General features: G+C 35.4%; 3 protein-coding genes and 1 long non-coding RNA gene across 4 annotated transcripts; 3 read left to right on the forward strand and 1 right to left on the reverse strand.

Annotated features, from left to right (window-relative positions):
- The first annotated feature begins 3,461 nt into the window (after positions 1–3,461).
- Positions 3,462–6,541, forward strand: LOC145214459 (uncharacterized). Its single transcript, XR_013857054.1, has 2 exons — positions 3,462–6,091; positions 6,236–6,541. It is a non-coding gene; the product is annotated as an uncharacterized LOC145214459 (long non-coding RNA).
- An 807-nt stretch (positions 6,542–7,348) lies between these two features.
- LOC145214439 (actin-related protein 5-like) lies at positions 7,349–9,702 on the forward strand. Its single transcript, XM_080082965.1, has one exon. The coding sequence runs from the start codon at positions 7,862–7,864 to the stop codon at positions 9,383–9,385; it is 1,524 nt and encodes a 507-aa protein (XP_079939091.1). The 5' UTR covers positions 7,349–7,861; the 3' UTR covers positions 9,386–9,702.
- A 25-nt stretch (positions 9,703–9,727) lies between these two features.
- LOC145214441 (U3 small nucleolar RNA-interacting protein 2-like) lies at positions 9,728–11,832 on the forward strand. Its single transcript, XM_080082967.1, has 2 exons — positions 9,728–10,594; positions 10,983–11,832. The coding sequence occupies exons 1-2, from the start codon at positions 9,728–9,730 to the stop codon at positions 11,454–11,456; spliced, it is 1,341 nt and encodes a 446-aa protein (XP_079939093.1). The 3' UTR covers positions 11,457–11,832.
- A 94-nt stretch (positions 11,833–11,926) lies between these two features.
- On the reverse strand, positions 11,927–15,679 carry LOC145214450 (synaptosomal-associated protein 29-like). The gene is made up of 4 exons (XM_080082976.1): positions 15,306–15,679; positions 14,449–14,651; positions 13,505–13,671; positions 11,927–13,075 (listed from the first exon to the last, which is right to left on the reverse strand). The coding sequence occupies exons 1-4, from the start codon at positions 15,519–15,521 to the stop codon at positions 12,909–12,911; spliced, it is 753 nt and encodes a 250-aa protein (XP_079939102.1). The 5' UTR covers positions 15,522–15,679; the 3' UTR covers positions 11,927–12,908.
- Positions 15,680–16,426: the final 747 nt, after the last annotated feature.

Raw genomic sequence — 16,426 nt, forward strand, 5'->3', positions numbered from 1 at the left:
ATTGTGCTGCGCCCCCCTTGCGAACCCTTCACGCCCCCCTAGGGGGGCGCGCCCCCCAGTTTAAGAACCCCTGTTCTAGTGAATACAAGATTTGACGTAAAGGTAACAGCGCATGCATTAACCTAAGGTGTGGTTTGATCGAACAAGATTTTAGAAAGCGGCGCGAGCAAAGAAACCTGAGTTGTTAAAACTTATTGCAAATACTAAACGAACGTTTCGTCCACCAGGTTGCATATTTAAATAAATATGTTTTTTGACTTGTGTATGGTGGCCTATTGTTATCAATATTTTTTTCTTTGCTTATTTTTTTTATTATTACTTTATTTTTTATTTTTATATTTTTATTTACCGGTATTTATTTATTTTTTTATTTTTTTTTATTTTTTTATTTTTTTCAAAAAAAGTGATTGATAACGATGGGCTACAATACTTGTGTGATGACAAACAAAATAGACATTGTTTTAAAGAAATTGTAATGTTGCTCACGTTAAGCAAATTATTTTACCTCATTTACCTATAGAATAATACGGAATGAAACAACCAAAATGTTGCACAAACAACTATTTAAAAAGGCCAAACCTCCATCAAGACTAAATGTATCATTCAAACACACAAAAGTTCGAGGTATTTTCTGGCAGTCCACGTCCTGGGTGGTTAAAACTCTACGCGTCACCAACTTTCTGCAAATCTTACGTATTTTCAAGTAAAGCAACAAAATCCGTTGAGCGCAACGATTTAATTGGCCTGGTCAAGTTGACAGGGTTTACCTGAAGAGGTGCTATAACTATTTGATTTGAGCTGAGTTTATTTTGCTTGGTAAAAGAAAAAATAACGACACAATTGCAATAAAACAAATACCGAGTCGAAAAAAGCTGCGCTGCGTTAAAACGTTATAGAGCGCGAAACAGTAAAAGGCACAATTGGTGGATAATGGTCAAACGCGGCGCAGCAACACCTGGGTCCTGAACATTCTCAATGCCGAAATTAATAACGTGGAGCTTATTAGTTTGTATATTATGATACTATTATTCCTTTGGTAGAGTTTAAACAAACAACTATCAAACCTAATTATCAGTCTCATTGAAATTCCAGCCTCGATAAGAATTTTCTGGAAATAAACGCTGACAGCCAAACTTACTATATAGTCACATCCATTCTCACGAGCAAATGATTCAAACAAGTGGTAAATTTTCAATTTTTTCCACACTCTTTGTCCATGGTAAGCAGGATGGTCTGTATCCAGACATAAAGACATAACTTTGTTGGTTCCAAAATCGAGGAAAACGTTTTCCTCCAGATTGTGAACAAATCTCTAGAACAGCATTTGGTCAGTCACTATGGTGGTAAACAGCATAAATGTGATGTCTGTGAAAAAACGAATCGTTTATCCCGGAAATGCAAAGAAACACATGTTGATTCATTCCGGATAAGAACCTCATCGGTGCAATGTCTGTGAAAAGCAATTTCGCACATTGCAAGATTTGAAATGTCACGCACGAACTCACACTTGTAAAAAACCGTATCGCTGTGACATTTATGAAAAGCTGCATCGTACTCAAGGACAGTTGAAAATACATTTGTTGAGCCATACTGGTTAAAAGCCATACAAATGTCCAATTTGTGACAAGGGGTTCATGACGTCGGGCAGCGCAAAAAGTCATATGTCGATACACACTGGCGAATAACACCATATTTGCAAGGTTTGTGAAAAGCCATTTCGGACTTATAGCGGTTTGAAGCAACATATGGTTGTGCATTCAGATGAGAAACCTCATAAATGCGAGGTTTGCGAGAAAAGTTTCAAACTACGAAAGAATGCCCAAAGTCACATGAAAACCCACACCAAACCGTAGATTCAATGCTTGTGAAAAAATATTTGTGACTGCAAGAGAGTGAAGCATCATGCAGATGTAGCCTAGCCTACCGGAGACCCCAATGTCTGTTTATTGTTAGATATGTAAAAAAACAAGATTTTGAAACGATGGCACTTTATAGTGTAGCGACTGATCACTTGCTAGATCTAATCCTTAATTGAAGTCCGTTTTGTGCACAATTAAATCCGTAGTGACTTTGTATTAAAACGAAAGTAAACGCAAAGCACGAACAGTCGAATATATATACACACGAGACAAGGACACACCGTTACTAAGATGACAAATTCGTTACATAAGAGGTGTTGGATTTATGATGAGTTGTTGACGTGTCCTGACAGTTGTTTCTTACATGACATTAACTATTAAACATATAACAATAGAGATAATACAATTATAACTTGACAGTAGCAAATGCAAAACCCCACAATAGCAACATATAGTTTGCCTGTTAATACTCAAGATTGACGTATACCAGCACGACAATTCTATTAAAAAACAAAGTATTGTTCAACAAAACTTTCTAAGTTGTAAGATCGGGCTAACATGAGGAAGCATATAAACTTCAAATTGTTTCGTTTGATTTGAAAGGTGTAATGCTTTGTAATTGCGATATTTAAACATAATTGTTTTTATTTTTTGTTTTTTTTCTGTGAATTGGACAATATAAGCCAATATTGTAGCCTCGCATGTAACAGCGTTTTTTTGCTTCACCTGTTGTTTTGCTAGGCTTAATTATTGAGTTACCATCAATTTATTACCGTAATAAAGTTTCTGTTTGTAAAATGCCCTTCTTTCTGTTTGTCAAATGACTATAGTTTAACTATGCATCAGTATTTGCTAGTAAGATCATTTAAAACTTACCAAAACCAGATGCTCGTCTGGAAGGTGAAAACCACTGATCTAGAAAAAAGCCTGGATAGCGCAACCAGGCGTTACGATAAGGGGATTTTTGAAGCCTGTGTGGAGGTTTTGCCGCCATATTGGAAGGATCACCTGGTACACTGGGCAAAGCAGGGACACAGTGTTATGCATTCCGTTGCAGCAAAAAAACGCTAATAAGGTAGAAGTAGAAGTGACGGCAAAGGCAGTGATGATGGAGAGAGCTGTACAAAGCCCAGATATTCCCGTACATTTCATTAGTGGGATATATTTTTGTCATTTTGTTGAGGTTATAGTGATGGCAACTGAGGCTGATTTTAGTTGTATTGACTTGGAATATTAGTGTTTGTTATATAACTACAGATCTTTAACACATAAAATAATTGTACAAGACAAGCAGACCTTCTTCAGGGTGTAGTAGTTTTTTTTAACGATTTATCCAAGTGATGTATACATTTTGTCAAATCCTGTGGGGTAGTGGTTTATCACATTTGCTTTATGGCAAAGGACCCTGGTTGGATTCCAGGTGGGATTAATAAGTATACAATCACTTGGTTATGTGGTTTATTGATCTAAGTGGTAAGTTAATCTCAAACCCATTGTGCACATGAACTTCAATTTTTTCATTACTATTTTACACACATATTTATTACAGGTTTAATACATTTGCTCCTAGCATTGAATAAAAAAAAAACTTGTAGGCAAACCTGAAATCCAAGCAAACACTCTCTGGTTTGCTCGGACCATTTTTAAGACAAATATATGAACCATACTAGCCAAATTATCACTCTAAGAGATGATGCTGTTTCCCCATGAACCAAGACTTAACCAATACAGCAGGTGATAATTAAATTGTATTAATTGAAATAATGAAAGTAATACATGCAAGAATGAGAACATATTTAAGCAACAACTGAAATTGAAACAGGTTAAATGGCACCAATAAATAGAAGGTTAATACTGCCGGACAGTAAGTTCATCAGGTTAACAGAAAAATAATGAATTTCCAAAATCTATTAGCTCATGGCTTTAAATGACCCCTACACGTTTCTAATAAGGCATCATGGGAATCATTTCTAGATAGTGCTTATATATTGTTGGTCTAATTGCATTAATCAAGAAGAAAAACTGGCTTCAATGAATTTTTGACTTGCATTAAAATTACTGAAGGCATATTTCAAGATTTAGTACACGAAAATGACTCACCCTTAAAAATATTTGCCAATGTACAAATTCATACAAGTACATTCTAAATTCCATTCAGAGCTGTTTTAAAAATATTTTATTCTATTGTGGGCTTTAACAACAACCCAGCTATTTAGAGAAGCATCATCACAGAAAAAAATCAAGATTCTACGAACATTTTAAATGTATCAAGTAATACAAGCAGGATGAAAAATAAGAAAATTTCACATTTTGCAACAAATAGAAAGTATGATTTAGAAGACTGGGATCCACTCCAAAATGATCAAGATTATGCAGATGTTCCAGCAATACAAACATTTTTCAGCACTTTGTTTCATTTGCATTCAAGCACTTAGTTTACCCTCTTCACCATCTCACCATAGCTTTATGTCTTGAAATGATGGGGTCTCTTTAGGTTATCATCTAGGGTAACTACCCTCTGCCAGGACCCAGAAAAGAGATTTCAGTACATGCTTGTCACTACAGATGGCAAATTACCAAAAGGCAAAGGAATCCCTTGAACAAAAACATTGTCAGTGTTGATGGATGTTCCTCATTCCAAAGTGTTGACAATTCATTTGGGTGCCCTGTTGGACAATCATAAACTTAAACTAATGAAAATGATATTTAAATTCCACACAAAAGTTCGACTTCGCCATCTTTTGCAAAAAAAACACTGGAGACGACATCAGAAAAAGTATAGCAAAATAGTTTTTTTGATCTTCAAAGTTAAAGTTTAAAACTTGCAATAAAAGATTTTTGGGGGGTTCATTGCATGTTGCATCTTGGCCAAATTGTATAAATATATATCTTTGCTGCTAAATGCCTCCGTAGGTGAAATAGCTAAAATATAAATCCGACGACGTCAGCAATTTCTCTCCACAGAACCGCGTAATATGCGTATATTAGGAGCAATAGATTTAATACGACCTGAAAACAACATAAAAAAATTTACCTTACTGAAAAAACTTTGCACTAACACTGAATTTAGTCACAATAACGCTCCGATGGCTGCCACCGCCTAACGCAGGTGATCCTTCCAATATGGCCGCCGTACCCTCCATGTAGGCTTCACTTTTCCGCTTGGATGCGCTATCCAGGCTTTTTTCTAGATCAGTGGTGAAAACATAGTATACTAACATGGTAGTCCAGCTCCTCTTTTCCTCTCGTTTCTTTTATTATCCTGCGCATTTCGGTTACGCATGAATAACACTGCACGTCGCCTGAAGTTTTGTATGAGGTACATGGTAAACAGCTAGTTTTGAAAAGCCGCTGGCGACAAATCTGTGTCTGTTTTAAAGTTTTTTAGTTATTGGGTTTATTGTTTAATGTATGTAGAGCTATTAAAACGTTTTTAGCTTTCAATTGTATCAACTCTTTAAAGTATATTTTTAAAAACTTATAGACAGGCATCTTTTTTGTAAGAATTGCTTTAAAATTGCGGCAATGAACCGAATTGGCGAGGCAAGGTTTTTCAGCATGTTACTACACTAGCCAACATGTCCTATGTTTATCATCATGTGCGCTGATGAGACCTTACAAGTCAAAACAGTGAGCAGTATTTGCAGCTTACTTATCATCTATCTATTGGCTTATTAATCATATTGTCATCACTTTGGTTCCCCAGCAGTTGCTTAGGCATTAAAAATCAGTTTTTTTTCTGTGGTTTTTACCCATTTGTGGTATTGAACAGATTTGGTGAGGAATTAATGTTCTGCCTGTTACTTCCAACAAACTGGAGGGCCATCAGATGGCTACACTAACCAATATGGCATATGTCTTTTAATCAGCTGCACTGATGAGACCTTATAGGTCGAAACAGTGTGCACTGTTTACTTCTACAGCTTCTGTTTTCAAAATCCTATAATTAGTAAATCACTTGGCTTTATACTGCACTCGGATACGATTTTCATAGTAGCCTACTGTTAGCTATAACATTATTATTAAAAAGCTAACATAAAGTAGTTTCATATTTTGTAATTTGAAAAAAGAAGCACATTTGTGCAGAAAGTACAGGCACTTTTGACAGTCATTTTGATTTATTTTTCAGAGCTCCTCTTTTAGACCTTTGGAACATTTTAGAAAAGAGCTTTTTGGCAAACGTGAACGACAAAACATGAATAAATAAATCCACGAATATTAAAACCTATTGGGTACTTTCTCTTTATCCATATCAACTTTCAGAATATCACATGTCCTATTTTGGAAACTTTCATAATGAGGATCATAGAAAACTTTTGCAATACACAAAAAAAGTCTAGCTTGTTGGTTGGCTAAAAAACTTTCTCTCATTTCAGGTACACACTTTGAGAAAGTTGAAGTAACTCTAATGAAGGATAAGTGAGACTTCCAGGCCCTTGCTCCATAAAAGAAACCAGCTGGCCCTGCGATTGCATGGTGGACAACTTGCTAACAATTTTACTTACTTTTGCAAAATTGTTTTTTGCCTTGAACAAAACATCACCTTCCAAATACTTTAAACTCCATGTTACTTATCACAGTATTTGACTGTTTTTCTGCACCACTTTATTAGTTGTTTATGATGTCTAGAAATTGTTTTTGTACCTTGATTTTTTTTCAAATAAACTTTTTGCTTCACATCACTCTTTTGCATGGTTTCTCATCTAATCAGTTCTTTTAGGAAAAATCTACCTCTTGTTGACAGTTTAAAATGAGTAACTTTGGAAAAAATATGGTCTTCGTTTAAGCTTGACTTTCCGTCTGTCCGGATCGAGTTCCTGGTCGGGGTCAAAGTCGTTAAACATCAGTTTATTAAAAATGCAGTCAGTTTGGAAAAGTTCCATTTTCACCAGACTTTAGTTTGATCCGTAACAAGCTTTATTCACCCTTGAATATGTTAGGTAAAACCACGCTAAAATCACTTCAACGCGGTTAAAGAAGGACTAAAAGGCAAAAAAACTCAGTAAATTCCCTCCAACAGCATAATTCCAACCAAACGTAGTAATATTACACATGGTAGATGCATACAACCGACCACACACGCACAGTTTTGTCATTTTCCTGCTCTTAAGGCACCCAACTCAATGCAAGCATCCGACAAGCGTGCAGAGTTAATCAAGCGTGACGGTAACAATAGCTGGACTACCATGTTAGTATACTATGGTGAAAACACGACAAAAAGTCGGAGAATTTGCAGGGGAATTCCCATGACATGACTTCTGGTAATCTGGTTTTCAGTTTTTACTTTTTCTATTTTTGATTTTTTCGTTAACAAACACGCTTTAAACCTTTTCAGTAGACGGATTTAATATGCACATACTTTAAGTGTTCGATTCTTTATTTGTAAAAAACAACAACCACCGGAACACTGTGGTAAGGAAGTGCACCAAGAAAAAATATTTCCACTGAAAATTTCATGCTTGACCGCACATTGGTTTGCAGAGATTCGCGCACGTGTGTTCGTTTCGCTGAATAAATTTGTTATTGTTCTACTAATTATACGTTTTCATTGTGTATCAATTTGACATACTGGTTTAGACTAAAAAATATAGGTTAAATCATTCGTGAAAATTAACTAATGGATTTTTTGCGTGACGAACTTACAATAGATAAAAACGTTCTTCAATAAATAAAATTATGAACAGCAGTAATACTATTGTGGATGAAAAAGAAAATCAGCAGTTTGAAATTAGTTTTTTACAAGACATTCACGAAATTCTTAGTCGGCTAGAAGAAGGGAGAGACGTTGAAAATCTCAGTCAAAAAGTTCTTGAATTAAAAGAAAAAATCAATCAAGCTAAATTGGAAATTGAAGAGGCCAAAGGAATTGACAACACTAAGACTGAACAAGAAAATATACTAAAGTTATTGCAACAACAACTTCAAATCAAGAAAGATATTGTAGAAAAATATAAAAACTTCCAATTGGACCAACTTGAACCTTCCCAGTAGTGAAAATACTCATGTTTACCCTTCAAGATTATAAGTCTACCCCTGACACTATACAGCATTATGGTAAAGAAAAACAGGACTTGCCAATAATAATTGATAATGGCTCTTTTCAGTGCAGAGCTGGTTGGGCGACATCGGAAAGTCCAGAACTCATTTATAAAAATGTGATGGCAAAAAATCGTGCCAACCGAAAAGAGCGAGATTGGGATATTCAAGTTGGAAACGAAATAGCTGACATTGAAGCTGTACGTTGGATGGTTAGAAGCCCTTATGATTTCAATGTTGTTGTTAATTTTTCAGCTCAAGAGACTTTGTTGGATTATGCATTTAAACATCTTGGAATTAACACCAATGACTCGGTAACACATCCAATAGTGATTACAGAGCCAATCGCCAATCCCTCATATTGCCAGAAAAACATGTCTGAGCTTTTATTTGAAGCATACAGCATTCCGAAAGTTGCTTTTGGTATTGACTGTCTGTTCAGTTACAATAATAACTGCCTTGGAGAAGACAATGATTCTACAGCCTTGATTGTGTCTTGTGGATTTCAAAGTACACATGTTTTACCAGTTATTGATCGACAACCTGACATTAAAAATGCCCTTCGTTTGAACCTAGGAGGGTACAACTGTACAGCATACCTTCAGTGGCTGTTGCAATACAGGCATCCACAACATGTTGGTGAATTTACACTGAACAGAATGGAAAATCTTGTCCATCAACTCGGTAAAGTTGCAACAAATTATAGTGAATTAGTCAACCAATGGACAGATTTGGAGTTTTCTGCGCAACACATTACAGAAGTGAGTTTTACACCACGAGCGACAAACTTAGCACCAAAGCCTGGTTATATGCAAAGCTCATATTTGGCTCTGGAAAAGAAATTAAAACAGACTGAGTATAAACTCTATGAGGTGGAGTGTGTTATGGAAATTGAACAAGAAAACCCTGAGGGTGCAGCGAAAGGCTGTTTGGATGTCGGGTGTGATGATATGGAGGAATTAAAGTTGCATGCTGAGGGTCTACAATCCGAAATTGACAATATCCAGTCAGAATTAGACGAAGAATATAGAAATGAGTCAACTGTAAAACAAAGAAACAATATGTTCAAGCTTGGGATCGAAAAGTTTCAATCACCCGAGATTATTTTTCAACCATCTTTGGTTGGTTATGATCAGTGTGGACTAAGTGAATGCATTGAAACTGTTTTGCAACGATATGATGCAACTGTGCAAGAACGATTGGCTAATAATGTATTTATAACCGGTGGGAATTCCAAATTAAATGGCTTTATAGAAAGGGTATCTGTTGACCTCAGAAAAATTCGACCGCATACTGCACCTGTTTGTGTTAAACATGCTTCTAAACCTAGTTTAGATGCATGGAAAGGTGCAGCAAAATGGGCAAACAGTGACCAATGCCAGTCATATTTTATTTCTAAAAGTGACTATGAAGAGTTTGGCGCTCAATATTATAAACAACATTCGTTTTCTAATCGCTGGGTTGACCCCACTTTAAATGCAAGCAAATAAATCTGCCATAGCATATCATAGGTTAACTAAAGATGTTTATTTAAAGTTTCTGGTGTTAAATTTTGCAATTGTGTATCAAGTATATACTTCACTGTTTACTAAATATTTACCACAATGATTTTGGAAAATTGTTTAATTAAAAATTGAACTTAATTTGCATAAAATTGCAATGTGAGTAAAAAGTATTTGCATGCCAATAGAAATGTAACATGCACCAAATGTAGGGTAAAAAATACTGAAGCTTACAGTTAAATGAATATTATATGTGTATTTTTTGTCCTTACAATATTCCAGTGCTGTTTTTTATTGTAGAGAAACCAGCCTTGTTTAAAGACAATAGTTATGGTTTTACTTCGCACTAAAAAAAGAACTTCCGCTGGAAACGATTTTTCCCAAGTTGAGCAACAAAAAGCTCCAAAGCGGAAACTCAAGGAGTTTGATGATGAAATTTCTAGTGGATCAGAAGATGGAGATCTTCCACCTCCTGTTAAAGATCTTCCTGATTCCAGTGATGAGGATGAAACAGCCCAAGAAAAGAAGATGCGCTTAACCAAGAAATACTTGGAGCAACTGCAAACTGTACATGCTAAAGATGATAGTGAGAATGAGAAAGATGTAGTCGGTGATATACTAAAGGAAGATGTCCTTGAAAAAGCTGGACGACTTCAGCGAAAAATTGCAGATCTTTGTGTACAACCAAGTGAAGATAATATAACTAGACTCCGTGGACATAAACTATCTGTTACTTGCTTGGCTGTATCTGCCAGCAAAGGTGTGCTGTTTACAGCATCAAAAGATTGTTCAATCAATAAATGGTGCCTTAACACTCATAAAAAGCTGTTTACTGTTAAAGGTACTAAACCCAAACCAAACCAAAAAGCCCATTCTGCCCATGTATTATCACTAGCTCTTACTACCGACTTTAAGTTCCTTGCATCAGCTGGAAAGGACAAAATTATTTTAGTTTGGAATCCAGACACCATGGAGTACGTTCACACATTCAGGGGCCATCGTAACACAATTTCTGGAGTTGCTTTTCGCTTAAACTCCACCCAGCTATTCAGTTCATCACATGATAGGACTGTTAAAGTGTGGGATGTTGGCATTATGAGTTATGTGGAGACTTTGTATGGACACCAGGAATCGGTTGAGGCCTGTGACAGCTTGACTCGAGAAAGATGTGTCAGTTGTGGGGGAAGAGACAGAAGTGTAAGTTAGAGATATTTTTTTACTAAAACTGTTATACACTGTTATGGCAAGGACTTAATGTTAAACCATAAAAAGTGATTTTTAACTGATTTTGGCAAGCAAATAACCAAAGTCATTGGTTTAAGATCAGGCCATTATGCTTAACTGCATAAAGTTTAGAAATCTAAAGCCATTTGTTGATAAAACTGTCCCTATTATCATATAATTCACATAATTGCATAAAAAAAATTGTCAAATTGGTTATAAAAGAGCAAAAAGAATCATTTGTAATCTGCATTAAACTTTAATCCACTTCTCAAGTAAAACAATGTTTTTGCATGGAGACTTATGTATATATATAAAGGGTAGATATATATGTTCTGTTTATTAGCGGGTGTTTGTTTTCTAGGCTCGTATTTGGAAAATTGTTGAAGAATCACAACTTGTATACCACGGTCACACTGGGTCAATCGATTGTATTCGATATATTAATGAGGAATATATGATATCCGGTTCCGATGATGGATCGATTTGCATTTGGAGTATTATGAAAAAGAAACCAATTGTAATAATCCGAGATGCCCATAAAGATGAAAAGAAAAACAACTGGATATCATCAGTTGCGGCGCTTCCGAACTCTGATCTTCTGGCTACTGGTTCTTCTAACGGTTTAATACGTTTGTGGAAATGTAGCGACAAATTTTTGCAGTTGCTACCACTTTTTGATATATCAGCTTGTGGTTTTGTGAATGACCTTCGGTTCACTGACAAGGGAAATCACCTTATTGCAGCCATTGGCCAAGAGCATAAACTTGGCAGATGGTGGTCAATTAAAAGTGCAAGGAACAGCACTATGATTATTCCCCTTAAACAAAACATTTAAATTGTCAAATTTCTTCCTGTGGATGGTGGGTTATGTTTTATGCAATAAACTCTCCTTTCAGTATAACACATTATTGAGTCTTTAGTTTTGAATTAAGACAGTTTGTTATAGCTGTCTTTGTACACAAAAATGAATTTACCAGTCTACTATCTTCATGCATTTTGAAATCTTCTTTATGTTGTAGCATATAGTTTTTACAGCAGTATCTGAGAAATCATTGCGGGGAAAATCGGTCCTACTTTTCGGAAATTTTGTTAGGCATTTTTTGACAGGTAGTCAAACCCAATTATTGCAGTGGAATAATGTAACCGCAAACAGTTTTAATCAATTCATTGCCACCATTGTATACATTTTAATACACTTTTTCATGACCGCAGGTTGTGCACCTCTGGTTTAGTTAATATTTCCAAAATTTGACAGGGTAATTTCTGTTTTGTCTTACATTGCTGTGAACATTCAACACACAAAAACAATTTTAAGTCCAGTATATTAGTCTTTTTCCAACACTGTATATCATACAATGAAAGAAGTTTTCAATCCAGTGTAAGAATTGGCAAATACATGAAAAACACACATATTATATAACAAACAAATTATGCAGGAAAAGCATAGAAAGTAATAGGTTTACAATATTTTTGATCATGGGCGGTATGACAAGTTTTTGAAATGTTTTGGGCAGCAATAGCTCAAGGTCATGTTAATTTATCCTTGAGATATGGTTTAACAAAATGTAAATTTCACTTTAAAAAGTTTGTTAAATATATATTTAGAATAACGTCCAAAATAAAATAGGCAGCAAATGAGAATGATTAAATATGTCGTACACTGAATATAGATGAGTGTATAAATGGTGTCAATAAAGGGAAATAAGTTTCACTAATGCTGCACAATATAACAAACCATTTTAAGAAAAAACATTGCCCAACTTTCTTTGCCACCATTGTATACATTTTCATGCGCCCAATTTATCACAGATAATTATGTACTTTTTTTATCATGTACTAACTGAAGTTTTGATTTAATATGCAAACATTATAAAAATCCCATTAACTACGAATGTTTGTCAGTCAGAACTTTCATTGTGAATAGTAAAAACAAAATCCCTTTTCCCAACTGTGTTACATTTGAATTGCAAGCAAGCAAATAAAATAAATCTAATATTTATTAAGGCAACTTGGGCAAAATTTTAGCAGAGTGATAATCAAATTATTCAACAATACAAAGTAAATGATTCTAACTTAAGAAAAAGCTAAAAGTACACATGTTTTTTTGTATGTTTCAGTGATATTATGAACAGTTTAATGTAATTAAACTGGTGCATAAATCTGCATGACAGCATACAATCTGCTTTAACCCATTCTTATGACATTTTGTCACCATTTTGGTGCATTGTATTACCTACATACAATAAACATCTACACTAGAGTAGAGAAAAAATGAAGAAAACATAAATCAGCTATTGTTAAGTTTCATCATTTCCTTATTGGTTCTATGGATCTTATTGTCGACTTTCAACGTCTTTTCGTGCAAACGCTCAATAACCGGGTCTTGTGTAGCCATCTCGTCTTGCATTCCAATAGCCAATCCCTTTAATCGTGACAGACCTTGGCTCATGTAATCTGAAAAGATAGAACTTTTTTTGAGCAAACCGATTTCATGTTAAACCCCAGGGTTCTTTAGTAAGGGGATTTGAACCCTATCCAGCTACTAAGAAGCTGAATCATTACAGAGAGGGATTAATGTATTATCTATTCAGAAAAAAAATGGGAACTAATTTGTAATTTAAAATGAGAGTAGACAACAAATTTTTTTATAAAACAGCGCAAACTGTACAACAGAAAGGGAGTTTCAGTCTTTAAAAAACTACATGTCATGCTTTTTCAAGAGTTTTTTTGATTTGAGGCATATTTGAAGCCTTCATAGCATATATTCAGAACAAGATAGAGAGAGTTTTTTTGTGAATTTCAGGCATGCTCAGACAAAAATGTTTTATTTTTACAGAAAGAGTATATATCTAAAAAAAAACAATTGAACAACACTTAACATACCAAGGTTTTCTTCCACTTGTGACATTGCACTGTTTTCGGGTTTGCTGCTTTCAGACTGGTTGTAAAATTGCTGTCGATTTTGTTCTTGTCTCTGCAGTACAGGATTTGTCGAGTAATCACGCTGAGTATCATAGGCAGAATCTGACTTTGTGATAGCATTGTGCAGGCTGAAATAAATTGTTAATGTTAGGTTGGACATTTTTAGTAGCTGTCAAAATGGGGAATATAAAATCTACAGGATCGCTTGGTGCACGTTTATATCACTTGGTGGACATTTATATCGCTTAGTGCAGCGCTTCCCAACCGGTGGGCCGCGGCTTTCTGGTGGGCCGCGAAGCTTTTCAAACTATTACCATACCAATATAGAAGTTCAAAAAAGTTACACAGTTCGTGTGAACGTAGTTTCAAGTTTAACTATATTTCTCTAAAATATAATATTATAGTTACTATGAATGCATGAAAGATTTCACGTTAAACAAAGCTTTATCACACAAACAAACTGCAATTGTTACGTCATAACAGTACCTAAACTGCAATTGTCGCATCACAGCACTACTTGTATCAGTAACTATAACGAAATCGAAGACACGAAACAGTCTTAACACTGATATGTGAGCTTGTCTCCCAATAAACTCCGACTTGATCTCATCATATCGAACCAGCAAGCTCAGGCTTCACATTAACAGAAGTATTGCTTGTGCGGTTATTATTTTTCGTTCTTAATTTTAGTTCTTTTTCCATCGTGGTTTTGTCGCAATATTAAACGGTGGTCCGCCAAAATAAATTGATTTTTAAAGTGGGCCGTGAGCTGGAAAAGGTTGGGAAGCACTGGCTTAGTGCACCTTCATATCACTTTGAGTAATCCAAGCATTCTTGTATATTTTAAATGCATTGGTAAAGCTTTTTTCTTTGATAAATTTGTGTTTTTACAGTATGTTTCTAACCTTGAAGAGGGTTCACCATTTCTGGGTCTTTCCTCTGGTTTCGGTGTGGTGTCTGGTGTTGGTTCTTTGCTAAACTTATTCACAAAAGCTCCCCACATACTTTTGATGCTTCGCAAGTGGCGGTCACTTTCTTTTAAATCTTGATCCATTTTGTCAAGTTTGTTTTCAGTTCTTCGAAGCACTTCACCTTGTCGTACAAGTTCCTAAAACAAAATGTTTATTAAAAAAATAGAACAATATTTAAAAACAAACCTGCGTTTAAGAAAAAAGTTTCTATCAGCTTTTGACAATGGAATATATATTAGTGATGGATCGGGTACCTGGCACTCGGTATCGAACGATTTCAGTGGTATCGATACTCGTACTCGGTATCGAAATATTTTGTCTTAGTTTTCGATACCAACGTGCGAGTACCGGAGGCCGATTTACACCATAAGAATATGGGCAACTTTTGGCCAATATTTGTTTTGGACATCACAAAATCGGGAAAAAGTTCCACCAGGTAACGTATATGTTTTTCGCTATCACGTGGTGATTACATTTTTTGGCATGTGTGTGTGTGCACGCCTGTACCCCGACCATGGCAGATAAATTAGCCAGTGATATACAACTAAGTACAACACTACACTTAAGTACTCGGTAATCTGACTCTGTACTCGGTATCAAAGGTATATACATGTGGTACTCGGTATCGGTACTCGCGTTAAAACCTGGTATCTCCCATCACTAATATATATATATATATTAGTTTCAAGCGTCAGAAACATAAAATTGGCTGTTTAGTTTTCAAATATTATTAAAAACTGTAATGAACAGATGTTTCAGATACAGATGTTTGAGAATTTAAGGGAACCAACCTGTCCAGTGGCGATGCCAATACTTTCTGTTTCTTCAAGAACTTGCAAAGATCTTTGTGTGCTTTCCAAGATATTGCCTTGCTTTTGTTCGACTTTTTGAGTTAGATAATCCTTGTTGGGATCAAAATCCTCGAAGTCATCATTGTCATCCCATCTACTTCCCTTGGTGGTTGGCTGAACCTCATCATCATCTAGCCATCGATTTCCGTATGACATTATTTTGGGTGATTTTTTTATTTTTATTTTACAACTGAATGTTGCCTTTGAGTACAGTAGGGAAAGCCTTTGGGCCAAGACGTGTTATAAGATACGGTAATGCTTCGATTTCACTGTTTTGATAAATTACAGATCTGAAATAAACAAAATGTTTATGTTAATTTATGTTTCAAAATTCCACTCTTTAAATTTATAAACAATACAAACGGTAAACAGTGGTGTGTTTAACGGCAAACTATATACTATGACATCTTTTAGGTTGACTATACTGTGATATAAAGTTGAGTTGATAAGCTAACAACCTGACACCTCTACAAAAATGTATTAGTGCTATCATACTTGCTTCATACTTTTATAACTGTAGATAAGAAACCCACTCACAAACCACAATGGTGCAAAACCACATTAAAGAAACACGTCACGGGACAAAATTGTCAAATAACAGTATTGGTCGTTTGCCCACACGCAACTAACGACGTCTACTCTATGATGGTGCCATGACATGGAAACTGATACGGTATATAATTAGCAAATTACGTCAACTCGTTGTGGCTTAATTCTCACAAAAAGTGGTATACTAGGGCTAAACTAAACAATAAATTGGTTTATTTTTCCTAAAGACTCAAAAAAATGTTTCTATTTTTTTCTGCGGCAAATACGTCACAAGGAATTGGACACGCTCCACTGCGCATCGTGGTCGAATTGCAATGAAAAGTTTTCATTTCATTCGGAAATCGGAATCCACTTTTCACGTTTTCTGATTGTCGACCTTTACAAAGCGTAGCACTTCACGACAAGTCGTGTTTTTTTGACATTCTTTTGCGATTAGGCGTTTGCAGTAAAGGTAAAACCAGGTTATAAGTAAGTTTTTTTTCCGCTAAACCATGTTTTTGTTGTTTTGCTTC

This window comes from Phallusia mammillata, chromosome 2 (genome assembly GCF_965637545.1).
Source record: "Phallusia mammillata chromosome 2, kaPhaMamm4.hap1.1, whole genome shotgun sequence".
Taxonomy (NCBI): domain Eukaryota; kingdom Metazoa; phylum Chordata; class Ascidiacea; order Phlebobranchia; family Ascidiidae; genus Phallusia; species Phallusia mammillata.

Bases quoted from the DNA above. Each gene is read 5' to 3' on its own strand.
- LOC145214450 (XM_080082976.1), bottom strand. From the start codon at position 15,521: ATGTCATACGGAAATCGATGGCTAGATGATGATGAGGTTCAGCCAACC. The intron at 14,652-15,305 runs GTTGGTTCCCTT...ATTTTGTTTTAG, and splicing joins TTGGCATCGCCACTGGACAG to GAACTTGTACGACAAGGTGA. The intron at 13,076-13,504 runs GTATGTTAAGTG...CTATCTTTTCAG, and splicing joins ACAAGTGGAAGAAAACCTTG to ATTACATGAGCCAAGGTCTG.
- LOC145214441 (XM_080082967.1), top strand. From the start codon at position 9,728: ATGGTTTTACTTCGCACTAAAAAAAGAACTTCCGCTGGAAACGATTTT. The intron at 10,595-10,982 runs GTAAGTTAGAGA...TTTGTTTTCTAG, and splicing joins GTGGGGGAAGAGACAGAAGT to GCTCGTATTTGGAAAATTGT.
- LOC145214439 (XM_080082965.1), top strand. From the start codon at position 7,862: ATGTTTACCCTTCAAGATTATAAGTCTACCCCTGACACTATACAGCAT.